The following is a 27,561-nucleotide window of genomic DNA, read 5'->3' on the forward strand; positions in this document are numbered from 1 at the left end:
ACTCGGTTATCAAGGGGGGTTGAAACTATGGCAGACACTACTAGTTGTTCACTCAGATTTTATAGCACAGCTCTCAACTTCTGGCCAGTCACATGAATGGTCACCTGACTGCCTGGCCAATTACCACATTTCCCAGCCACCCCTGCAGCCTCATGAGGCCTCATTAACAAATGCCGATCAAATATATACACTACCAAATGTAAAATAGATAGCTAGTGGGAAGCAGCCGCATAGCACAGGGAGATCAGCTCGGTGCTTTGTGCCCACCTAGAGGGGTGGGACAGGGAAGGTGGGAGGGAGACGCAAGAGGGAGGAGATATGGGGATGTATGTATATGTATAGCTGATTCACTTCGTTATACAGCAGAAACTAACACACCATTGTAAAGCAATTATACTCCAATGAAGATGTTAAAAAAAAAAAAAACAAGTGCCAGTCAGTAGGATGTGATCAGAAATGATGTGGCCCATTTCCACGTTATGCTTCCTCCAAAGGAATGTGGATGGATTCTTCTGGTCCTTTATATTCTTCCCACTAACTGGCTGGGAACTGATGAGAAATGAAGTGGCTAATCTGGACCCAAAGTCGGAGGACATGTTATGAGAATGGCAGAGCTGCCTTATAATCACTTACCTCTATTCTACTACATAAAAGGGAAATACTCTGCCATCCTGTTTAATCTGCAGTACTTTTACGTTGTCTCATTACAACCTCCTAGCCTTCACACTAAACAATACAGAAGTACTTCTCTTTAATCAGGTATAATTGCCTACCTGATGACAGCTTACTAGAATCGTAGGTAGTAACTATAAGAAATAAACATCTTTCTGTGACATGAACATGTAAACCTGAAACTTTAACATATCAGCTACCATTATATGTACCTAGTATCTGAATTCTTTTACCAGGTAAATTCCTACCAATCATCCACACCTTTACTACCCAGTTAGTGTCACATAAAACTGGAAGTCAGGAACCCTACGGCTTTAGTCAGGAACCACTGGCTCACGTTCCAGTTTATGTCTTGCTCCTGATCCTTCCAATTTTGACCTCTTCAATTATTTTTTTTCTGTATGGCCTTGCCTGGTTCCTTGAACCTAAATCACAAGACATTTTCCTTGGTCTGACTGGAGACAATCCATACACATCCCTTTGATTATGCTATTCCCAGTTGCTCCATGCAAGTATCTTCCTCAGTCTAGCCCCACGTCTAACAGTCTACATTTCAAGGCAGCTTTTCATAACTCAGTTCCTATAAGCCCCAACACAAGGGTCTACTAGTCATGGCCTACCCATCATAACTTACTCGCTTCTCTTGGAAAAACAGAGCTGTGTTCCTATATTTTAATTCAGACAAAGACAAACAAAAAATAAACACCAATATATTCATGTGTATGTACACATAATCAGAAAAAAATATTTTTTTACCTATTTTGCTGTAATTATCTGCAACCAAGTCTTCCAAACCAACCATCTTCCAGAAACTGTCGTCCCAGCCTTTCTCTGCAGAGTATGTCCATTTGCACACCAGGGAGCAGAGAGACCTAAGAAAATGGGAGAAAGGTAGAACCAATAATATGAGCCTGGTTTCCTTTATATTTTGCCTAATACTCGTCCAGATATCTGCAATAGTATTGAAAAAGTAGAATAAATTGAAGTAGGTAATTACTCATCCCTGTTTAAATCAAAAGTCCCCATTGACACCTGTTAATGACTGAGAGCATCTTCTTTCTCTTTCAAAAGGCTCCCAGCCCTTTATTTAGGTCTGGATCAAACAGTGTATATAAATATTTGTATTTATATCTATGTTCATATTTACATGACATTTGTGAGATAAACAGAAATTACAACAATGACTAGCTACTTGATGATACGGAGCATTATTATTAAGTGTTAGGTGTGAAACTGATAATTGTGGTTATGTTTTGAAAAAGGCTTCTTAGCTAAATGATACATACTGAAACACTGATGTATAAAATGATATATTGGGCTTTCCTGGTGGCACAGTGGTTGAGAATCTGCCTGCCGACGCAGGGCACACGGGTTCATGCCCCGGTCCGGGAAGATCCCACATGCCGCGGAGCGGCTGGGCCCGTGAGCCATGGCCGCTGAGCCTGCGCGTCCGGAGCCTGTGCTCCGCAATGGGAGAGGCCACAGCAGTGAGAGGCCCGCGTACCGCAAAAAAAAAAAAAAAAAAAAAAAAAAAAGATATATTATCTGGGATCTGCTTTAAAAGAGCAAGTGAAGGGGAAGTGAATGGTGTTGCAGATGGAACAGAACCAGCCACGGGTTGACGGCTGTAGGGCTGAGGGTGGCTAAATGGGTGTTCGCTATACTTCTGTATTTTGTACAGGTTCAAAATTCTCTACGATAAAAAAGTAAAACAAAAAAGTTCTTGGTATAGATGTGACAACTGCAGTCTAAAGCAATATTTAACAGAAGGAAGACTTGCTCTGGATGGCGTTTTACTCTCCAGCTTCATTTCTCATCAATTCCCTCTTAGTACTCTACACTCCAGCAATAAAGAATCCTTTGCAGCACTCTGAAAAGGTCACATTCTCGAACACTTCTGTGCCTCTACCCTACTTCTAGGTGTCTGGAAAATTCTTCCCAGCTTCTTAGCCCTGATAACTTGAAACACTTCCTTTAGACTAGACTGAGACTCCAGTTCTAGTTTAGATGCTCCTCCTCTGAGATCACAGCGCAGGAATCAAATCTCACACAGACCTTATCACACTGTATAATTAACTGCTTCTTTATATATCTTCTTCCCAAGAGTCCCATGCCTTCCAATCTGTTCTCCCTTGTGTCCAGAGCAAACTTCATAAGGTAAAACCTGATGACACCAACCCTTGATTCAAACACTTCAATTGCTCCTCACTCCCTTCAGGAAAAAGTCCCGTCCTTAGCTGGGCTTGAGCAACCCTCTGTGACATGACCATGCTGACCTCCAGCTTCCTCGCTTGCCATCCCCACCCTTGCTTTCTCCATTCTGCAACACTGAACTACTTGAAGTATCCTATAGTGGCCATGATTGCTCACTTCCCTGTACCTTGAAACCTTTACTCCATTCTGCCCAGAATGTTCTTCCCTGTTACGTGTCTAACTGCTGATTAGCCTTCGTGACTCAGTTCAGACTGCCCCTTTTCAAAAAGCCCCAGTGGAGGGCCAGCTGAGTCCAAAGCCTCTTCTCCAAGTTCAGTGTGGACATACCTGTATCTTAACACTTAACACAATGATTGCCTTTGCCCCTTTCCTTCTCTATCTCTGCCACTAAACCAGCAACTCCTTCAGAGCAAAACCAGCCCTAATGATCTCCACATCACCAGTACCTAGTCCACATTCCGCCATATGTCAAGCCATGATGAATACTGATTGAATGGAAGCTCTAGAGAATGAATATGGTCTGTCTGCCTCACCACAGGTTAGTGATAAACCTGGGGAACGCTTGCAGTTTTACAGATAAACCAAAACCTACCTATCTCATACAGCCAATAGTCTAGGCCTATCTCATTCAGTCATTCACAGTGATTCACTCATTCACTCACTCACTTAACAAATATTTAGTATTCAGTCACTATGACCCTGGCACTATGCTAGGCTCTGGGGAACCAGTTATACGCAAAAGACCTGGTCTACTGCTCTCCGAGAAGCTGACAATTTAATTGAGGAGACAGTGATCAAACAATCACACTAAAATCACATCCTAACAAAAATGTTCTGTAGAAAGTAGAGAGAGAAATGACAACTTTTAGCAGGAGAACCTGGTGGGAGAAAGGGGGAGAAAGTGTCAGGGAGGGCTCCACAGAAGAACTCACATTTTGTGAAACCTAAATGTCTTTTGAAAGCAAACAAATGTTATTTCTCAGTATTTTTTTCACATGTGGCATATATGGCAGAACACACTGAGCTAAGTTAAGTGGCACCTATATATTGAAGGAACACTAGTCCCAGTAGAAACTTAATACATATGTGCTAAACCCTTCACCTTATTTAAGCAAAATAATTTGAGGTATAAAGAAAGCAGCCATCTGTGCAGCATGTTCTGAAGAATATACCATAGGATAACTCTTCCTGGCACAACGCCTGAAATTCCAACTTTTTAGAAGCTATGATAGCTCACTGGAAAGAACAATTCAATGAGACAAAAGACTGTGTGGAAGGATTGCTTGTATGGATCGATCCACATAGGACAGCTCTTCACTCACCAAACGCTCCATTCATTTGCAGACTTCTGTGCCTCTATTCTGTCCCTTCCATCTTGACTGATTTTTGCTCCTTTCACTCAACGTTGTCTACTTGGAAAACTCTATGTTGTTCTTATGGTCCAGTTCCAATGTGTCTGTCCTCTGCACAAGTTTCCTCACTACCTCCAAGCTAACCTCGTGGCTGTCTCTTTTGAAGTAGCATTATAACTTGGAAATGTTTCATTGCAATTCTTAAATGCTGAGGCAGGTTGAGTTCATGGTCCCAAGTCTTCCGCTCTCTACGTATCCACATACTTTGCCACTTAATTTGTAGTGCTACACCCTCCTCCTCCCAACCTCACACTGTGGGCAGGGCCGCCTTTCCTACCTCTAGACTTTGGATTCGGTCATGTGACTGGATTTGGCCAAAATAATGAGGCAGAAGTGACTGCATTCCAGTTTCAAGTCTAAGCTTCACGATACATTATGTGTTTCTGCTTGCTCTCTTGAACTTCTGAGAAGATCACTCAAGGTTAGCCCATTGGTGCCAGGAGGAGGATAAGAGGTATGTGGGGCAGAGCAATGACCACCAAGCCCAGCCTGGATCAGACATCTCCAGGGAGCCAAGACTGGAGGGAGTGAGTCCAGCTGAGAACAGAAGAACCACCCCTCAGAGAACAGCCTAAATGAGCTACCTGTGAGTCAAATAAATGATTACTGTGTTGAACTACGGAGCACTGGTTGTGGTTTATAACAGAGCAATAGTTAAACAGCTCAACACTTTACAGCATGACTAAGTTATTCCAGGCAGACTCTCCCTCCCCACCCCCAATAAGGGCAAGGAGAGGGATGTCCAGTTCTCGCAGCAAGTTAGAATAAGTGGCCAGAGAGTATGCTTGGAGTGAAGGTGACCAAACCCAGGAGGCAGGAAGTTTTACAGCTGCAGATGCCTCTGGTAAGTCCCTCCTACATTAGGGTTATTCAGACACTGTGAGTGTCCCTCCCATTTGGGTCTCTTTAAATCAACTCTTGGGTAATATGGATATACAAGCGCAGCACAACTGGCAATACTTAGAGAATACATCTGAGGCCACAGGTTCTCCAGAAGGCTTCAGCAGAGAGAGAGCAAGTACAGGACTTTGTCTTGTTAGTAAGTAAAGGCAAGCTAGCAGCAGCAGAACAAAAGGTTTGCCTCCCTCTGAGGCTTCTATTAGGACCACTGTTGTCATTCCCTCAGGTGTTTTAGTGAACAACCTGCACTCTCAGGATAGCTATTCACCCTCAGGCAAGCTGACCTATCAGCCTGTGCGTGTGTGTGTTCACGTGCACCTACATTCTTGTGTGTGAGAGCGTGGGTGGGAGGAGTGATTTGTAGGATCAGAATTCAAGATAGGAGCCCAAGAAAGACAGGGGTTATCCTAGCAGGGTGAATTGTTTCAAAGATTGGCAGCAGGAAAGGAGAGCTGAGTCCACCCAGGGAAAAGGGTCACTCACTATTTGTTCCCTGCCAGCAAGAACACCAGGGCAGAAACTGCTGTAACTTTCACTGCTTTCAGACTTGTTAATGTCAAAGAGACTATAAAAGCCTATAGCCTATATGAGAGTCAAAAGAACATAAACTAAAGAGTAGGCAAAACAAAAATAATACCTAACTTAGGGGACTAGTTTACCTGAGAGAGAAGATCATACAGAACACCTCTAAGAGGAAGGTCTCAGTGAGGTAGAAATGATGAAAACAATTGGAAGAGAACACCAATAATGAAAGCAATGAGAAATCAGAAGGCAGCATGAAAGACTCTGAATTAAAACCACTAACTTTCAATTTTATTAAAAATTTCTGTAGGAGAATTAAAAAAACAAAACACTAGCACTGTTAAAAATTGAATTAATTATCTGGAAGACCAAGTGAACGAAATACCTTACTACCTGTAACAAAAACACAAAGGAATAATGAGGGAATAAATAAGAGGCTTGGAGGGCAGATCTGGCAGCCTAACATGAAAATAACAGGAATTCCAGAAGGGATTTTTAAAGAAGAGGAAAAGGAAAAAAGGAAAAGATGAAGGAGATGTTCTAATTAAAGAAATAGAGTACTAGTTTTTATTTATTTATTTATTTATTTAAACTGGCTGAAGCAAGATTTAAGTCTGCAGTGAAAAGTCTCATTAAGTCCAGGAAGTGAATCCAGGAAATACTTGAAGTTCAAGCATAAACAGAAAATTATTCAAGCTTCCAGGCAGAAAGAATAAGTTACTTACAGAGGCAGGAAAGAGATTCAGCCTAGCTAAGGAATTCTCATCTACAACTCTGGAATGTAGAAGACAGTGGAAAAATGTACAACCATTAAGAAAAATGATCCAAAAATCCTATATCTAGAAAAAATATTATTCAGCTGTTGGGGAAAGGAAAAGATTTTCAACGTGCAAGGATTCAAAAGGAAACTTCCCATATACATTCTCTGAGGACAATACTTGAAAAAGAACATAACCAAAAAACAATTGCTTCTGAGCAGCTATCTCAACAGAGAGGAAATCAAAGACTAGAGGAAGCAGTGGTGGTGAACCCTGATATTAATTCATATTCTCTCTCTCTCTCTCCATAGTGTGTCTAAATACATATATATACATACACATGTATATATGGGTACATACATATTTAAATCTAAATAGATGATGATCATGTAAACAGAAACTTGTAATATTAAGCTTTCTTGAAACACAACAGGTATGCTATATTAGAAGGAAAATCTAATGATAGCCTGGAACTGAAAATATTAAGTTAGCAAAACATCAAAGTCAGACACTGGACAAGGGGTACGCAGGAAAAGGACTTTGTATGTGTGGGCAGAACATAAATTTAATGTTGGTTGTAAGAAATGATATGCTAATGACTAGTGGAAAAAAAAAAAAGCTTAGCAGAATGCTCAAATTAACAAGGAATAAAAAGGTAATAAAAAGAGAATTAACAGTGAAACCAAACGAAACCAATTAAAATAAAAAGAGAGAACAAGTAATGTAATATAAACAGAAAACAAAAATAAAATATAAAGAATAAAATCAATTATTACAGTTATTACAACAAATGTGAATGAGCTGAATTCTACAACTGGTTGAAAGATAATCACACGGGTTAAAATTAAGGGATATCTTGCTTACAATACAGGTTTTAAAAAATGTGATAAAGAGGTTTTGCTTTTTTATTTAAAAAAAAAGGGCAGCAAAGAAATGGCAAATACAAATTTTTAAAAATATGACAACATAAATATCCTAGTAGAATACAAGGTCAAAAATATTAGCAAAACAAAGAGGATGACTTCAATGACTAAACACTCAAAGAAGAATATTACCATTCATTTAATTTTATGAACTGAACAACATAATGTGAAACATATAAAATAAGAGCTCTTAGAAATAAAAAAAAAGGCACTTGAAAAGAGAGACAATTTATTTAAAGCTTTTATGATTCTTTGAGAATTTGAAGAAACAGGTAAACCAAAAGAATACTACTACTATTATTGAAGAATTAAAAGACTCCAATGCAGTCAACAAACTCAATTCTATATATTCATATGGGGGAGAGAAAGGAAGAATGTTTTACAATACAAGCAGAGACCAGATGGGTAAACTGGTATTTCACAAAGAAATTGAGAGGTTTAAAATATTTTACTGGAAAATAAATATGTCTGAAAATTAATAACCTAAGAAGGTAATATAAGAAATTATGAAAAACAGTAATAGATTAAACTGAAAGAAAGATCAAAAAGGAGTAGTAAAGATAAAAGCAGATGAAAGACATAAAATAGCAAGATAAAATTCAGTGAATCAACAGAGCCAAAACATGGTTCTAAGAAAAGACAAATGAAACAGAAAAGCCTCTGGTAAAAACTGAGGAAGAGAAAAGAAGAGAAGGTAAAAATAACAAATATCATGAATGGAAATGGGGGCTATAACTACAGATAGGGCAGACATTAACAGGAAAAAAAAGGAATTACATGAATAACATTATGCTAGTAAACTTGAAAATTTACATGAAATGGACAGCTTAATAGAAAAATAGAACTTATCGCAACTGACTCAAAAACACAGGAAACCTTAATAAATGTATTACCATTAAAGAAATTGAGTCAGCAGTTAAAAATCACTGTTCAAGGTTGTTTCCATCTCCGGGCTATTGTAAATAGAGCTGCAATGAACATTTTGGTACATGTCTCTTTTTGAATTATGGTTTTCTCAGGGTATATGCCCAGTAGTGGGATTGCGCAGACCTCTTAGAGAACGGACTTGAGGTTATGGGGAGGGGGAAGGGTGAGCTGTGACAGGGCGAGAGAGAGTCATGGGCATATACACACTAACAAACGCAGTAAGGTAGATAGCTAGTGGGAAGCAGCTGCATGGCACAGGGATATTGGCTCGGTGCTTTGTGACAGCCTGGAGGGGTGGGATGGGGAGGGTGGGAGGGAGGGAGACGCAACAGGGAAGACATATGGGAACATATGTTTATGTATGACTGATTCACTTTGTTATAAAGCAGAAACTAACACACCACTGTAAAGCAATTATACCCCAATAAAGATGTAAAAAAATAAAAAAATAAATAAAAAAAAAAAATCACTGTTCAAATAAAACTTCAAGCCCAGATGGTTGTACTGGAAAGTTCTAACAAATGTTCAAGGAACGGAGTACTCCAAAATATTTCAGAATCTAGAAAAAAAAGGAGTGTTCCCCAAGTTAATTATAAAGGTAGGATAACTATGTTACAAAAACCAAGCAGAGATAAGAAACAAAAATCAGAGGCCGCTCTCACATTATGAATGAGAACATAAAAATTCTAAATAAGACATGACCAAATTTAATATAAAAATGTGGAAAAAATACATCAAGAACAACATTCAAGAATGTTTTAATAACAGAAGATATATGGATGTATTTTACCACAGGATTTTATTAAGAGAGAGAAAAATGATCAACTCATATTGAAGAATAGAAAATATTTGATGAAGTTAAATGCCACATCAAGACAGAAACTCAGGCTTCCCTGGTGGCACAGTGGCTGAGAGTCTGCCTGCTGATGCAGGGGACACGGGTTCGTGCCCCGGTCCGGGAAGATCTCACATGCCACAGAGTGGCTGGGCCCCGTGAGCCGCCGCTGAGCCTGCGCATCCAGAGCCTGTGCTCCGCTACGGGAAAGGCCACAACAGTGAGAGGCCCGCATACCACACACACACAAAAAAAGACAGAAACTCACTAAAGTGGCAATAACAGAAGCTTCTGCTTCTAAACATGATGGAGTAACAGAGACTGGATTTTACCCCCATGACTTAAATAACTAGAAAAGTCCAAGTAAACATAAGAAGCAACTGTATTCAGACCTTGAACAAGTGGCAGCACAGGTCTGTGATCCCTGAGAGAAGGAAACAATAGGGTTAGCCCTAAGATGGTGCTGGCTTTCTGCCTGGAAGCACATACCAGACCACAAAGCAGAAAGAGGGATGCCAAGGAAAACACAGCAGTATCATGAAGCTAAGGGCACTGAGATCAGAATCCAGGGAATTTAAGGTAGCTGGAAGCACAGACTTCCTAAGAGGAGGTAGCAATGCAGAAAGAGGGCCCTGAAAATTTGCACAAGTGTCCGATGAACTCTTTGCTGACTACTGAGATGTAGATATGCACACTGACACTCCCTGAGGTCTGATGAAGGAATGACTGGAAATCTAAGAGCGGAACGGTTCTGACTTCACGAAGAGCTAGGAGTCACTTGAGTTACTAAAATTAAGAGTGGAACATCCTCACCGATCACTTGAGACATTCAGTGGAGACCCTAACAGACACATGCCTTAGCAGTGTGACTACACTACCTGCACTAACAAAGTTTAAAAAGAAGTCTACAAAGGATAAAACTAAGCCCAAAGTACATTAATAGCCTCCCACGCAAAGTAGCTCAAAAATCCTTAAAAGAAGCCAATAAAATCAAGACATTCACAACATAAAACTGACCCTGTTAGTATCTAATAAAAAATATTTGGGGGACTGGTTCAAGATGGCAGAGTAGAAGGACATGCACTCACTTCCTCTTGCAAGAGCACCGGAATCACAACTAACTCATGAACATTCATCGACTGGAAGACACTGGAACTCACCAAAAAAGATACCCCACATCCAAAGACAAAGGAGAAGCTGCTGTGAGATGGTAGGAGGGGTGCCATCACAATAAAATCAAATCCCATAACCGCTGGGTGGGTGACTCACAAACTGGAGAACACTTATACCACAGAAGTCCACCCACTGGACAGAAGTTTCTGAGCCCCACGTCAGGCTTCCCAACCTGGGGATCTGTCAATGGGAGGAAGAATTCCTAGAGAATCAGACTTTGAAGGCTAGCAGGATTTGATTGAAGGACTTTGACAAGACTGGGGGAAACAGAGACTCCACTCTTGGAGGGTACACACAAAATAGTGAGCACATGAGGACCCAGGGAAAGGAGCAGTGACCCAATAGGATACTGAACCAGACCTACCTGCTAATGTTGGAGGGTCTCCTGTAGAGGTGGGGGGGGGTGTCTGTGGCTCACCACAGGGACAAGGACACTGGCAGCAGAAGTTCTGTGAAGTACTCCTTGGTGTGAGCCCTCCCAGAGTCTGCCATTAGCCCCACCAAAGAGCAGGGTAGGTCCCAGTGTTGGGTCACCTCAGGCCAAACAACCAACAGGGAGGGAACCCAGCCCCACCCATCATCAGACAAGCAGATTAGAGTTTTACTGAGCTCTGCCCACCAGAGCAACACCCAACTCTACCCACCACCAGTCGCCCCCATCAGTAAGCTTCCACAAGCCTCTTAGATAGCCTCATCCACCACAGGGCACACAGCAGAAGCAAGAAGAACTACAGTTCTGCAGCCTGTGGAACAAAAACCACATTCACAGAAAGAGACAAGATGAAAAGGCAGAGGACTTTGTACCAGATGAAAGAACAAGATAAAACCCCAGAAAAACAACTAAATGAAGTGGAGATAGACAACCTTCCAGAAAACGAATTCAGAATAATAATAGTGAAGATGATCCAGAACCTCAGAAAAAGAATGAAGGCAAAGATCTAGAAGATGCAAGGAATGTTTAACAAAGACCTAGAAGGATTAAAGAACAAACAAACAGAGATGAACAATACAATAACTGAAATGAAAAATACACTAGAAGGAATCAATAGCAGAATAACTGAGGCAGAAGAACAGATAAGTGACCTGGAAGACAGAATGGTGGAAATCACTGCCGCAGAACAGAATAAAAAAAAAGAATGAAAAGAAATGAAGACAGCCTAAGAGACTTCTGGGACAACATTAAACACATCAACATTCACATTATAGGGGTCCCAGAAGGAGAAGAGAGAGAGAAACGACCTGAGAAAATATTTAAACAGAAAATTTCCCTAACATGGGAAAGTTGAAAACTTCCCCTAACATGGGAAAGAAAATAGCCACCCAAGTCCAGGAAGCACAGAGAGTCCCAGGCAGGAGAAACCCAAGGAGAAACACACTGAGACACACAGTAATCAAACTGGGAAAAATGAAAGACAAAGAAAAATTACTGAAAGAAACAAGAGAAAACCGGTAAATAATATAAAAGGGAACTCCCATAAGGTTAACAGCTGATTTCTCAGCAGAAACTCTACAAGCCAGAAGCAAATGGCATGATATATTTAAAGTGATGAAAGGGAAGAACCTACAACCAAGATTACCCTAGCCAGCAAGGATCTCATTCAGATTCGGCAGAGAAATCAAAAGCTTTACAGACAAGCAAAAGGTAAGACAAGTCAGCACCACCAAATCAGCTCTACAACAAATGCTAAAGGAACTTCTCTAAGCAGGAAACACAAGAAAAGGACATACAAAAACAAAGCAAAAGCAATTAAGAAAATGGTAACAGGAACATACATATTGATAATTACCTTAAACGTGAATGGATTAAATGCTCCAACCAAAAGACACAGGCTCGCTGAACGGATACAAAAACAAGGCCCCTATATATGCTGTCTACAAGAGACCCACTTCAGACCTAGGGACACATTCAAACTGAAAGTGAGGGGATGGAAAAAGATATTCCATGCAAATGGAAATCAAAAGAAAGCAGGAGTAGCAATACTCATATCAGATAAAATAGACTTTAAAATAAAGAATGTTACAGGAGACAAGGAAGGACACTATATAATGATCAAGGGATGAATCCAAGAAGAAGATATAACAATTATAAATGTATATGCACCCAACACAGGAGCACCTCAATACGTAAGGCAAATGCTAACAGCTATAAAAGAGGAAATCGACAGGAACACAATAACAGTGGAGGACTTTAACACCTCACTGACACCAATGGACAGATCATCCAGACAAAAAATTAATAAGGAAACACAAGCTTTTAACGACACAATAGACCAGATAGATTTAATTGATATTTATAGGACATTCCATCCCAAAACAGCAGATTACACTTTCTTCTCAAGTGCACATGGTACATTCTCCAGGATAGATCACATCTTGGGTCACAAAGCAAGCAAACCACAATCGGTAAATTTAAGAAAATTTAAATCATATCAGGCATCTTAAACGACCACAATGCCATGAGATTAAAAATCAATTACAGGGAAAAAAACGTAAAAAACACAAACACATGGAGGCTAAACAATACATTACGAAATAACCAAGAGATCACTGAATAAATCACAGATGAAACCAAAAAATACCTAGAGACGAGCTACAATGAAAACACGATGATCCAAAACCTATGGGATGCAGCAAAAGCAGTTCTAAGAGGGAAGTTTATAGCTATACAAGCCTACCTCAAGAAGCAAGAAAAATCTCAAACAAACAATCTAACCTTACACATAAAGAAACTAGAGAAAGTAGAACAAACAAAACCCAAAGTTAGTACAAGGAAAGAAATCATAAAGATCAGAGCAGAAATAAATGAAATAGAAACAAAGAAAACAATAGCAAAGATCAATAAAACTAAAAGCTGGTTCTTTGAGAAGATAAACAAAATTGATAAACCATTAGCCAGACTCATCAAGAAAAAGAGGGAGAGGACTCAAATCCATAAAATTAGAAGGGAAAAAGAAGAAGTTACAACAGACACTGCAGAAATCCAAAGCACCATAAGAGACTCTATGCCAATAAAATGGACAACCTGGAAGAAATGGACAAATTCTTAGAAAGGTATAACCTTCCAAGACTGAAGCAGGAAGAAATAGAAAATATGTACAGACCAATCACAAGTAATAAAATTGAAATTTAAAATCTTCCAACAAACAAAAGCTCAGGACCAGATGGCTTCACAGGCGAATTCTATCAAACATTTAGAGAAGAGCTAACACCTACCCTTCTCAAACTCTTCCATAATATAGCAGAGGGAGGAATACTCCCAAACTCATCCTATGAGGCCACCATCACCCTGATACCAAAACCAGACAAAAATGTCACAGAGAAAGAAAACTACAGGCCAATATCACTGATGAACATAGATGCAAAAATCCTCAAGAAAATACTAGCAAACAGAATCCAACAGCATATTAAAAGGATCATACACCATGATCCAGTTAGATTTATCCCAAGAATTCAAAGATTCTTCAATATATGCAAATCAATCAATGTGATAAACCATATTAACAAATTGAAGGAGAAAAAATATATTATAATCTCAAAAGATGCAGAAAAAGCTTTCAACAAAATTCAACACCCGTTTATGATAAAAAACCCTCCAGAACGTAGGCACAGAGGGAACTTACCTCAACATAATAAAGGCCACATATGACAAACCCACAGCCAACATCATTCTCAGTGGTGAAAAACTGAAACCATTTCCTCTAAGATAGGAACAAGACAAGGTTGTCCACTCTCACCACAATTATTCAACATAGTTTTGCAAGTTTTAGGCACAGCAATCAGAGAAGAGAAAGAAATAAAATGAATCCAAATCAGAAAAGAAGAAGTAAAGCTGTCACTGTTTGCAGATGACATGATACTATACACAGAGAATCCTAAAGATGCTATCAGAAAACTACTAGAGCTAATCAATGAATTTGGTAAGGTAGCAGGACACAAAATTAAGGCACAGAAATCTCTTGCATTCCGACAGTCTAATGATGAAAAATTTGAAAGAGAAATTAAGGAAACACTCCCATTTACCAATGCAAAAAAAAGAATAAAATAATTGGGAATAAACCTACCTAAGGAGAAAAAAGACCTGTATGCAGAAAACTATAAGACACTGCTAAAAGAAATGAAAGGTGATACAGACAGATGGAGAGATATACCATGTTTTTGGATTGGAAGAATCAACATTGTGAAAATGACTATAGTACCCAAAGGAATCTACAGATTCAATGCAATCACTATCAAAAAAAAAATGGTATTTTTCACAGAACTAGAACAAAAAATATCACAATTTGTATGGAAACACGAAAGACCCCCAATAGCCAAAGCAATCTTGAGAATAAAAAACGGAGCTGGAGGAATCAGGCTCCCAGACTTCAGACTATACTACAAAGCTACAGTAATCCTAGTATGGTACTGGCACAAAAACAGAAATATAGATCAATGGAACAGGATAGAAAGCCCAGAGAAAAACCCACGCACATATGGTCACCTTATTTTTGATAAAGGAGGCAAGAATATACAATGGAGAAAAGACAGCCTCTTCAATAAGTGGTGCTGGGAAAACTGGACAGCTACATATAAAAGAAGGAAATTAGAACACTCCCTAACACCATAAACAAAAATAAACTCAAAACGGATTAAAGACCTAAATGTAAGGCCAGACACTATCAAACTCTTAGAGGAAAACATAGGCAGAACACTCTATGACATAAATCACAGCAAGATCCTTTTTGACCCACCTCCTAGAGAAATGGAAATAAAAACAAAAATAAACAAATGGGACCTAATGAAACTTAAAAGCTTTTGCACAGCAAAGGAAACCATAAACAAAACCAAAAGACAACCCTAAGAATGGGAGAAAATATTTGCAAATGAAGCAACTGACAAAGGATTAATCTCCAAAATTTATAAGCAGCTCATGCAGCTCAATAACAAAAAAACAAACAACCCAATCCAAAAATGGGCAGAAGACCTAAATAGACATTTCTCCGAAAAAGACATACAGATTGCTAACAAACACGTGAAACGATGGTCAACATCATTAATCATTAGAGAAATGCAAATCAAAACTACAATGAGGTATCATCTCACACCAGTCAGAGTGGCCATATCAAAAAATCTATGAACAATAAATGCTGGGGAGGGTGTGGAGAGAGGGGAACCCTCTTGCACTGTCAGTGGGGATGTAAATTGATACAGCCACTATGGAGAACGGTATGGAGGTTCCTTAAAAAACTACAAATAGAACTACCATATGACCCAGCAATCCCACTACTGGGCATATACCCTGAGAAAACCATGATTCAAAAAGAGTCATGTCCCACAATGTTCATTGCAGCTCTATTTACAATAGCCAGGACATGGAAGCAACCTAAGTCTCCATCGACAGATGAATGGATAAAGATGTGGCACATATACACAATGGAATATTACTCAGGCATAAAAAGAAATGAAACCGAGTTATTTGTAGTGAGGTGGATGGACCTAGAGTGTGTCATACAGAGTGAAGTAAGTCAAAAAGAGAAAAACAAATACCATATGTTAACACATATATATGGAACCTAAAAAAAAATGGTTCTGAAGAACTGAGGGGCAGGACAGGAATAAAGACGCAGACGTAGAGAATGGACTTGAGGACACGGGGAGGGGGAAGGGTAAGCTGGGACGAAATGAGAAGCGGCAGGGACATACATACGCTACCAAATGTAAAACAGACAGCTAGTGGGAAGCAGCCACATAGCACAGGATGATCAGCTCAGTGCTTTGTGACCACCTAGAGGGGTGGGATAGGGAGAGTGGGAGGGAGATGCAAGAGGGAGGAGATATGGGGATATATGTATTTGTATAGCTGACTCAGCTTGTTATAAAGCAGAAACTAATGCACCACTATAAAGCAATTATAGTCCAATAAGGATGTTAAAAAAAAAAATCTTCCAACAAACAAAAGTCCAGGACCAGATGGCTTTACAGGTGAATTCTCTCAAACATTCAGAGAAGAGCTAACACTCATCCTTCTCAAACTCTTCCAAAAAGCTGCAGAGGAAGGAACACTCCCAAACTCATTCTACCAGGCCACTAACACCCTGACACCAAAACCAGACAGAGATGCTACAAAAAAAGAAAATTACAGACCAATATCACTGATCAATATAAATGGATAAATCCTCAACAAAACAGTAGCAAACATAATCCAACAACACATTAAAAGGATCATACACCATGATCAAGTGGGATTTATTCCACGGATGCAAGGAATCTTCAATATATGCAAATCAATCAATGTGATACACCTTATTAACAAACTGAAGAATAAAAACCATATGAGCACCTCAGTAGATGCAGAAAAAGCTTTTGATAAAATTCAACACCCATTTATGATAAAAACTCTCCAGAAAGTGGGCATAGAGGGAACCTACCTCAACATATATATGACAAACCCACAGCAAACAGCATTCTCAATGATGAAAAACTGAAAGCATTTCCTCTAAGATGAGGAACAGAACAAGGATGTCCACTCTCACCACTGTTATTCAACATAGTTTTGGAAGCCCTAGCCATGGCAATCAGAGAAGAAAAAGAAATAAAAGGAATACAAATTGGAAAAGAAGAAGTAAAACCGTCACTATTTGCAGATGACATGATACTATACATAGAGAATCCTAAAGACGCCACCAGAAAACTACTAGAGTTAATCAATGAATTTGGTAATGTAGCAGGATACAAAATTAATGCACAGAAATCTCTTGCATTCCTAAATGCTAACAGTGAAAGATCAAAAAGAGAAATTAAGGAAACAATCCCATTCACCATTGCAACAAAAAGAATAAAATACCTGGGAATAAACCTACCTAAGGAGGTAAAAGACCTGGACTATGAAAACTATATGACACTGATGAAAGAAATCAAAGATGACACAAACAAATGGCGAGATATACCATGTTCTTGGATTGAAAGAATCAATACTGTGAAAATGACTATGCTACCCAAAGCAATCTACAGATTCAATGCAATCTCTATCAAATTACCAGTGGCATTTTTTACAGAACTAGAACAAAAAAATCTTAAAATTTGTATGCAGACACAAAAGACTGTGAAAAGCCAGAGCAATCTTGGGGGAAAAAAACGGAGCTGGAGGAATCAAACTCCCTGACTTCAGACTATACGACAAAGCTACAGTAATCAAGACAAAATGGTACTGGCACAAAAACAGAAATGTACATCAACAGAACAGGATAGAGAGCCCAGAGATACACCCACGCACCTATGGTCAACTAATCTATGACAAAGTAGGCAAGGATATACAATGGACAAAAGACAGTCTCTTCAATAAGTGGTGCTGGGAAAACTGGACAGCTACATGTAAAAGAATGAAATTAGAACACTCCCTAACACTATGCACAAAAATAAACTCAAGATGGATTAACGACCTAAATGTAAGACCAGACACTATAAAAGTCTTAAGAGGAAAACATAGGAAGAACACTCTTTGACATAAATCACAGCAATATCTTTTTTGACCCACCTCCTAGAGTAAAGGCAAGAAAAACAAAAATAAACAAATGGGACCTAATGAAACTTAAAAGCTTTTGCACAGAAAAGGAAACTACAAACAAGACAAAAAGACAACCTTCAGTACGGGACAAAATATTTGCAAATGAATCAACAGACAAAGGATTAATCTCCAAAATATATAAACAGCTCATGCAGCTCAATATTACAAATAAAACACAACCCAATCAAAAAATGGGCAGAAGACCTAAATAGACATTTCTCCAAAGAAGACATACAGATGGCCAAGAAGCACATGAAAAGCTACTCAACATCACTATTAGAGTAACGCAAATCAAAACTACAATGAGGTATCACCTCACACCAGTTATAATGGGCATCATCAGAAAATCTACAAACAAATTCTGGAGAGGGTGTGGAGAAAAGGGAACCCTCTTGTGCTGTTGGCGGGAATGTAAATTGATATAGCCACTATGGAGAACAGTATGGAGGTTCCTTAAAAAACTACAAATAGAATTACCATATGACCCAGCAATCCCACTACTGGGCATATACCCAGAGAAAATCCATAATTCAAAAAGACACATGCACCCCAATGTGCACTGCAGCACTATTTACAATTGCCAGGTCATGGAAGCAACCTAAATGCCCATCAACAGACGAATGGATAAAGAAGATGTGGTACATATATACAGTGGAATATTATTCAGCCATAGAAAGGAATGAAATTGGGTCATTTGTAGAGACGTGGATGGACCTAGGGACTGTCATACAGGGTGAAGGAAGTCAGAAAGAGAAAAACAAATATAGTATATTAATGCATATATGTGGAATCGAGAAAAATGGTACAGATGAACCAGTTTGCAAGGCAGAAATAGAGACAAGATGTAGAGAACAAACGTATGGACAGCAAGGAGCGAAAGTCGGGGTGGGGGGATGAATTGGGAGATTGGGATTGACATATATGCACTAATATGTATAAAAGAGATAACTAATAAGGACCTGCTGTATAAAGAATAAAAATAACTAAGTTAAAAAAACATTTGATGAAACAATGGCCACATATTTTTCTCAATTTGATAAAAGCTATCAATCCACAGAGCTAAGCTGAATGAAACCAAAGCAAGATAAACACAAAACCACATCAAGATAGATTATAATCAAATTATTTTTTTTTAACGTGAAAAAAGAAAATCTTAAAAGTAGTCAAAGAAAAAGAAACATTACAGAGGAGCAAGGATAAAAAAGTCTTCAGACTTTTCAGCAGAAACAACACAACCCAGAAGAAAATGGAATGACATCTTTAAAGCACTGAAATAATTTAAAAAGAGAAAAATCAACATAGTATTCTATGTTCAGCAAAAGGAAATGTGGAACATAGGCTTTTTCAGACAAAGAAAAGCTGAGAAAATTCATTTCCAAGAAACCTTCATTGTAAGAAATGTTAAAGGAAATTCTTCAGGCAGGAGGAAAATGATAATAAAGGGAAATATGAATTTACACAAAGGAATGAAAAATATCAGAATCAGGAAATATGTGGGAAATACAAATGACTTTTTATTTTAAAATTTTTCTAAAAGATAATTGACTTTAAATCTTTATCTTGAAAAGAGAATTTAGAAAACAATCAGTGCATTGTGGGACTTATATGTACAAAGAAAACATATGACAATAGCAGCACAAATAATAGGGAGACATGAAAGTATATTATATGTGACAGGGTATAAAATAATTTTAAGGTAAACTTTGATAAGTTAAAATGCATATTATAAATCCTCAAAGAGCCAGTAAAAAAGAGATAAAATGAATAAACCAATTTGGGATATAAAACAGAATACTAAAAAATATTTCAGCAATCTAGAAGAAGGCAGGTAAAGGGGAAAATTACATAGAATATATCGAAGAAGTAAAAAGCAAATAGCAAGATGGTGGATTAAAACCCAACCATTAAATGTAAACGGCCTAAGAACTCTAATGCAAGGACAGAAATCATCAAGCTGGATAAAAATAAAAAATAAAATTCAACTATATGCTGTCTACAAGAAACCTATTCTAACTATAAAGACACAAATAGGTTAAAGAGTAAAAAGACAGAAAGAGATATTCCATAGAAATACTACTACTAATAAAGTGGAAGTAGCTATACAAACATCACAAAGTAGACTTCAGAACAAGAAATATTACCAGGGAAAATGAAGTCCATGACATAGTGATAAAAGGATCAATTCACCAAGAAGACTTGTGGGTTAAAGAGGAAATCATACTTTTTTAGAATGGCAACTTGAATTCAACTAAAGTCAGATTTCTTTTTTCTTTGTTTAACTCAGAACTAACAAACAAGCAGTGTAAAAACACACATGTGAAATGAAGGATTCATGATGGTATAACTGGATGTGGCCACCTAGGGTTGCCCTTGTTCTTTATATAGGTGTGCCTGAAATTCAGTGGTCTCAGTGGCCCACATTGATTAAAGGACCTGACAGACTGGAGGAGTCTAGAACTGTGGGCTTGCTGAATTTTATACTATCTTAGGCAAGAGTGTGTGTGAGTGGGTAAGGCCAGGAGGTACTGAAGGATCTACCTCCGCATCATAACAGAATGTTATTATTTTATTTTGTTTCATTTCCTGATGTTCTACCTGGCCTTCTGGGAATGTCAGTATATCAGCCCTGTCAATGACCTCCCACAGCAGGGACCATATCTGCCTCATCCATCATGTCTTTCCCCAGCAACAAGCAGAGTGCCTCTCTGGCAAATTCTGAGAGCTCAATGCATGCTTATTAGGTAATGAATGAGAACCCCAGCATGTCAGTTACAGGAGGAAGTTTTCAGGTTCCCAATCACTTTTTATTTGTTTGTATTCTAAGGCCCAGATCTTCAGCTATTTCCCTCTGCACAGGCCCTAAGGGAGACAGGAGTTAGAACCCTGGAGTGTCCAAGGGTAGCAGCAGAGCCCTGGGCTCCCTGAACAGACCATCCCCCTAAACAGAACAAAGACAGCTCTGAAAATGCACTTTGCCTACCTCACGTACCTCCCATCACCTACTTCCCCAGATACAAAAACATGCCAAATCTCAAACACATCTTTCCTTTTCTAAAAAATGAAAAACAAAGACACTTCCAGTTAAAGATGCCAGACTGACTAGACATGTTGACCTCTGCTCCCTTTAAAAATTCTTAAAAAATGGCAGTGGAAGAAAATTTCAAAAAGACAAAACCCCACAATGTCAAAGAAGACAGGATAGAAGATGACAGCAACAGAAATCTGAAAGCCAGAAAAGACGGATAGATGAGTAGTAACTCTCTTGGTAGACGTAGAAAGATAAAACTTAAGTAGCAGTAGAAAAAACCCAGAAGCACAACGATTACCCTAAAGAGACCCAGAAAAGTTCAGGACATGGAAAGTGGGAATAAAAGTGGGCTAAAGTCAATAGGATGGTTGAAAGTCATGTAGGAAGAAACTAGACCCCCCCGTGTGCCCTCATGATGAGCAACCTGGACACTCCTTCTCCCACACCCTGAAGAAGACTCAGGTTTACCCTCAGACAGAGTGCGGTCCAAGGCTCAGACAAGAGTAGAGGCATCTTGACAAGACCAGAGAGATGAAGTAAGGGCCTGCCTTTTCACAGGTCGGCCTTCAAGGTCCTTTCCCCAACTCAATTCCCAGAGCTCTGGCTGCTAGGTTTATACCCTGAGGATTTGTTTTTAGGGAATCTGGCAAGACAAAAGAAAAAACCTAAGGGTAGTTGGGAAGATAGAGGGTGTAGAGAGAACAGGCCAGCCAGATGACTCTAGTCTTAGGATTAAAATGACAGAATCTAAAACCATTTTTGATGATCAATAGTGGTAACTGCTATAATTATCATCATCATCTTAAAAAAACACATTAATTCAAAAAGTATTACCATGGGCCCACTAGGTACATATCAGAGTTTTTCTAGGCTGGTGGGAGCCTCCAAACTCCGGGAGAAACAAAGGTAAAGTGTCACCAAGATTCTAACCATGAAGCAGCCAGAACAAGGAGAACTTCTGACTTTCCTGCTCTTACCCAGAGCAAGGCACACATCAAAAGCGCATGCCTGCTGAGTTCCAGGGGCCTGATCATTATCCCATATTTCTCCAACATGATTTTATAAAAATGAAGTCAGCACTGCTGCATTATTTATAAGCAGTTCACTGTATTGACACTGCCAGGCCCCCACTTTCAAGGGAAACCTTTTGTTCTCTGCTTGGGGAAGGCAGAACCTGGAGAGTCTCAATCGAACAAGTGAGTGGATAACAGAATGATTGGAGCTGAGAGTAGGGATAAATTACCAACGTATTCCTGGCTATGGCATTCAGTACACCCCAGGCCTATGATGGCTCTGTTTTTCCAAGCCATACAACAGACCGAATTACCAGCAATGAAGATACAGCTCGTGGGGAGATATGACTTGGATAGGATTGCTAATTGTATCAACAAAGAGACCAAGAGGGTCTTATTTCTGAAGAAATACCACTGCACCCATCAGAGCTGCTCCTGTTAAAGAGCTGTCAGGCTCCAGGCTTGTTACTATTGACTCTGTACTTCATCAAGACTTGCTGACAGGTCCAAGACGGACCGAAATAACATATGCCATGATGCAACACAGGGCAATATTAAATTGCCTTTTCAGTTAGGCTTGCCGATAACATGGTTCGAAGGTGGCCGTGACAATATGGGGAGCATGAAAGGAATGAATAAGTAATCAAGTCCAGGGAGCTTTCCCATGCTCCAAAGAGAACGAGACTAAGAGTCAGAAAACAAAGGATTCTAACATCACCGCCAAAACATTCCAAGATCTTGCTAAAGCCCCTGGACTCAGGGGTTTGGATTTATCTCCTAAAATATAAGGATGGTAACAATTAGAGGGACTATGAGAGAAGGGGGAAGAATAAAGGCAAAAGAGAAAGGAACTAGAGAGCTTTCTGAGTCCCTGCTATACGCCAGGCACCGTACCCAGGACTTTTACGGAGGTTATCACAACTGTTCCCACAACCCACTGGTAAGGATACTATCAGTATCCCCATCTGATAGAGCAGGACACTAAGGCTCAGTAAGGTTGGGTAACTCATTTGAAGTCAAGCATTAGGAAGGAGCAAGGCAGAAATTCAAACCCTGGTCTGATCCATTAAAAGTCCACACTTGTTAACTATGCACGTATTCAGGACAGTTCATGAAAGGCTATTTACACATCACTGCAAAGGCCAATCAGAGCATGTGAAGAGTATAAGAAATTTGAGATATTTGATTTCTTTGTGTTGACCTTGTCCGTGATTTCCTTTTCTTAATAAAGAAAAAAACATGAGACTAAAAAGAGATGAAGAGCTCAAGAAACACAGAGCTCTAGGGAGCAAATGAGTCGCTGCCTTAGGTTTCCTGTGAGGATGGTCTGATTAAAGTCAAGCTGTTCAGGATGCACACCGTAGGTGGGGACACAGGGACAACAATGAAATGCTCATTCAAGATGGGGAAATTAAGACTGCCTTTGAGATTTCAGCTGTAATGTCAGTCTGTCATGAATAAGAGTAGAAATCTTCAAAATTAGCCTAAAAAGACTAAATGGGTTCCAGGACATTCAGAGCTCCCAGTAACCAGACTGAGCATCAAGACGGCTAAAGAAAAAATATGTTAGTCAGATGGATGGTTGGTCTACATGAGCAGAGGAAGAGGCGGGAGCAGAAGACAGAGAGGCAGAGATGACTGTCAGTGGGGAAAGGGAAGAAAGTTTCAGGTGGAAAGAACCACACGTGCCAGGGGCTGGCAGTGGGAAACAGTACAGTGCAAAGCACGTCTCAGAGAGAGCCTGCAAACCTCAAGGGCTGAGCGTTTTCCCCAAATGAGGAAAAAGGAACAAAAGAGCGATTCACTCCCTCCGTCCTACGTTCAGTAACAAATATTCAGTAAGCTCTTAATGTGTACCAAGATCAGATATTGTCTCTTCCCTCATGGGGCTTAGAATCTAGCAAGAGAGAAAAATCCATGAAGGGCTCACTCGAATTTCTAATAAATATTATGAAAGGCATTACAGGGTATTCATAGAGCTTACGGTATCAAAAGACATGGAGAACGACAAGAATTTATATCCTGCCCTAGATTCTTCCACTAAGTGGGCAGGGCTACGGGCCCAAGGGTTTCCAGTGGCAGACCCCAGAGCTAAAGGCCATTAAAATGGGGCTGCTGGGGCTGCCTTTTGATGGGAACATCCTCAGATTTCACCCCCCGCCCCCGGCCCCTGCCTCTGGTTTGCCTCTGCCATTGCCCTAGCTCCTTCTCCATTCTGGTGATGTTGGGTTTCTAACGCAATCATTTCAGGCTTATTCTGACTTCTTGGACATGAGCCTCGATCTCAGCCTCTTGGCTCTGGTCATCCAAAGATTCACCACTGGTCCCCCTTCTAGTTCTTCCAAACCTCTTGCCTTTAAGGTCCCACATTCCAGTGCTGGCTTCCTCTGCAAGGTCTACCCTAGTATGAATATGAGGTTATTCATACCAAGACCTATTCCCAATCATAGCTGTATCTTAGTATAACTTAGAAGAGATTAGGACATATGCACCTATCCCAGTCTGAATCACAAGGGAGAACTTTCCCAAACATTTTATGAGTTCCAATATTAAAATATCTCTTCCAAGGTTAGCTCATCTTGGCCTATCCTGTTACAGGACAACACACTGTGCATCAACAGAGACAGTGGTGTCTACACAATCCTTATCTTTCAACATTCTTCAGTCCTAATGGCATCCCAAATGTGCCATTTGTCAAGCTGAGCACTGGGCCTGATCCAACGTTATCTAAAGTGTACACATCAGTAAGCCTGGGATCTAATGCTACAGACAAGAAATATATGAAAAAGAGCAAAGCTATTCTAATGCAACTACTTGTGGTGGGGAGCAAGGAAAAGAGAGTTATATTAATATATGATCATTTAGGGCTGGTCTGCCTTGAAGAGATAATTTAAGATTCCTGGCAGAGGATGAGAAAGGGGCAGATTCAAATAGCTCTTGCCAATTGGCCCCATGCATTCCTTTATTCCATTTGGCCATTTGGATATTAGGCCTTTGGAGCACCCAACAAACATCATCTTAACTCAAGAATACTCTTCAATATAAATAAATGCATAAACAAGTTATAAAACCAACACATCCTTGATAAGCTGGGGTTACCTTTACAAATTCCCCTAGTTATAATAAGAATTATACTATGCTATAGTTTAGCATAGTACCTAACATACTGTAGGCACTCAACAAATATGTTTTACTTTATCTTTTAAGAGGCATCGACAACTGTTCTTTTGTCTTTCAACTGTTTTGAAAGACATAGTGACTTCCTTTACAATAAACATTCCAAACTGCTATGCTTGATTTTGTCCAGTGATACCACCTGCAGGCATTCAATACTTACAGCTCCTAAGAATATTTAGCAGATCTTATAGTTCTAGTTCTCTTTCTCTATCAATTTTGGTTTGGCCTCTAGAAATGATGCCATTCTTCTCCCATGGTGCAAAATGCACAAGAGCTTGGAGAATTCTTTCCCTCACCTATTCTCCCTTTGTCAGGACTCACTATACTCCAGGTACTGAGGATGCCGATATGAGGATGGCCATAATGATAAGTGGAGGTCACCACGGTGATGCCAGTGCCCTTCTCAGTTATGATACCAACTGTTCTAGCAACCAAGGAGCTGCCTGCTTACTTAGCTTGCAGAGCCGAGAGTTTTAACACAAAGTAGTATCTCTCTAGCACAAAGGGGAGAGAGCCAGATTAAGACTTTTCAAACAAGACAAAGAGGAGAAAACATTAAAAGAAAGAGTTGGTGTCTGGAAACAATAAATGCTAGAGAGAGAGTGTGGAGAAAAGAGAACCCTCCTAACACTGTTGGTGGGAAAGTAAATTGGTAAAGCCACTATAGAGAACAGCATGAAGGTTCCTTAAAAAACTAAAAATAAAGCTACCATATGATCTAGCAATCCCACTCCTGGGCATCTATCCGGAGAAACCATAATCCGAAAAGATACATGCACCCCAATGTTCATTGCAGTACTATTTACAATAGCCAAGACATGGAAGCAACCTAAATGTCCATCGACAGAGGAATGGATAAAGAAGATGTGGTACATATATACAATGGAATATTACTCAGCCATGAAATGAATTAAATAATGCCATTTGCAGCAACACGGATGGACCTAGAGATTACCATACTAATTTGAGTCAGACAGAGAAGGACAAATGTCATATGATATCACGCATATGTGAAATTGAATTAAAAAGTGATACAAATGGACTTATTTACAAAACAGAAACAGACTTGCAGATATCGAAAACAAACCTTCTGTTACCAAAGGGGAAACGTAGCGGGAGGGATAAATCAAGAGCTTGGGATGAACATACACACACTACTATATATAAGATAGATAACCAAGGACCTACTGTAGAGCACAGGGAACTCTACTCAGTATTCTGTGATAACCTCTAAGAGAAAAAAAATCTAAAAAAGAATGAATATATGTATATGCATAACTGAATCACTTGGCTGTACACCTGAAACTAACATAACATTGTAAATCGACTCTTCTCCAATAAAATTAAACTTAAGAAAAAAAAGAGTTGGTGAACTACAAGTATAGACTTGAAGTTTTCATAACTTTCAAGATATCTTGTCTCTAAAAAAAGGAAGGAAGGGAAAGGAACAAAAACAGGAAAATGAAATGGAAATGAAAAAGAAAAAGCAAACAAAAAGATGGCCTTAAACCTAGGTTCTCAAGGGATGAACAGGCAGAACACAGAGGATTTTTAGGGCAGTGCAACTACTCTGTATGGTTCTATAATGGTGGACACATATTTACATTTGTCCAAACCCATAAAATGTGCAACACAAAGAGAGAACATTAATGTAAGCTATGGATTTGGGGTGACTATGATGTGTAAATGTAGGTTCCTCCATCGTAATAAATGCACCACTCTAGGTGGGGATGTTGAGACTCATGTGTAGTGCAGGGGGGATATGGAAATCTTTGTACCTCCTGCTCATTTTTGCTGTAAACCTACAACTGCTCTAAAAAATTGTCCATTAAAAACAATGACAACAACAATTTCAATTCTCAATATCCTTCAGGGATCAAGATCAAGAAACAGTACATCAGCTCTTCAGAAGGAGGATACAGTCAGATTTGCTATTAATGGCAAGAAAATGGCAATTTTGTGACTTAGCCATTTAAGCATTTATAGTAAATATCATCTCTCTAGCCTCAGGGCGTTAACAGTCTCTTGGGGGAGCAGAGCACCCTAGGATCACCCAGCTCACATGGGGAGAGCAAGTGTTTGAACCCAAACAGTTAGCTTCAGAGCCATGTCCTTAACTATAAAACACACTGCCTCTAGGAGCATACCCTCTGTGTGACACTGACGGGAGGATTTCACAGGTGAAATACAAGGTATTTAAGAGGAACAATGCAGGAAGAGGACAACCCTACCTGGGGATATTAAGGAAGTTTCCCTTAGAGGAGTAGTTTGAGCTGTGAGTGCTGAAATGTGAATAGGAGTTCACCAGGGGAACCGAGGTTGTGGACGAGATGTTTTAGGCATAGTGTGTGTATCAAGGCATTCAGTTGAAGCATGATCCTGCCTCCAGATGGGAGACAAAATACCCAGCCTCCTCAGGGCTCCTCCAGTCTTTTGATTTCACTGCTGCTATGAGGAAAGCATT

General features: G+C 39.5%; 1 protein-coding gene across 5 annotated transcripts in view; it reads right to left on the reverse strand.

The window, feature by feature from the left end:
* Positions 1-27,561, reverse strand: part of FGGY (FGGY carbohydrate kinase domain containing) — a 411,736-nt gene that overhangs the window by 250,926 nt on the left and 133,249 nt on the right. For all 5 annotated transcript variants that reach the window (XM_060139919.1, XM_060139918.1, XM_060139916.1 and 2 more), the window contains one exon: positions 1,429-1,544. In XM_060139919.1, coding sequence (XP_059995902.1) covers positions 1,429-1,544 — 116 coding nt within the window. The remainder of the gene's footprint in view (positions 1-1,428; positions 1,545-27,561) is intronic.

Source organism: Lagenorhynchus albirostris, chromosome 2 (assembly GCF_949774975.1).
Source record: "Lagenorhynchus albirostris chromosome 2, mLagAlb1.1, whole genome shotgun sequence".
In the NCBI taxonomy this organism is placed as follows: Eukaryota; Metazoa; Chordata; class Mammalia; order Artiodactyla; family Delphinidae; genus Lagenorhynchus; species Lagenorhynchus albirostris.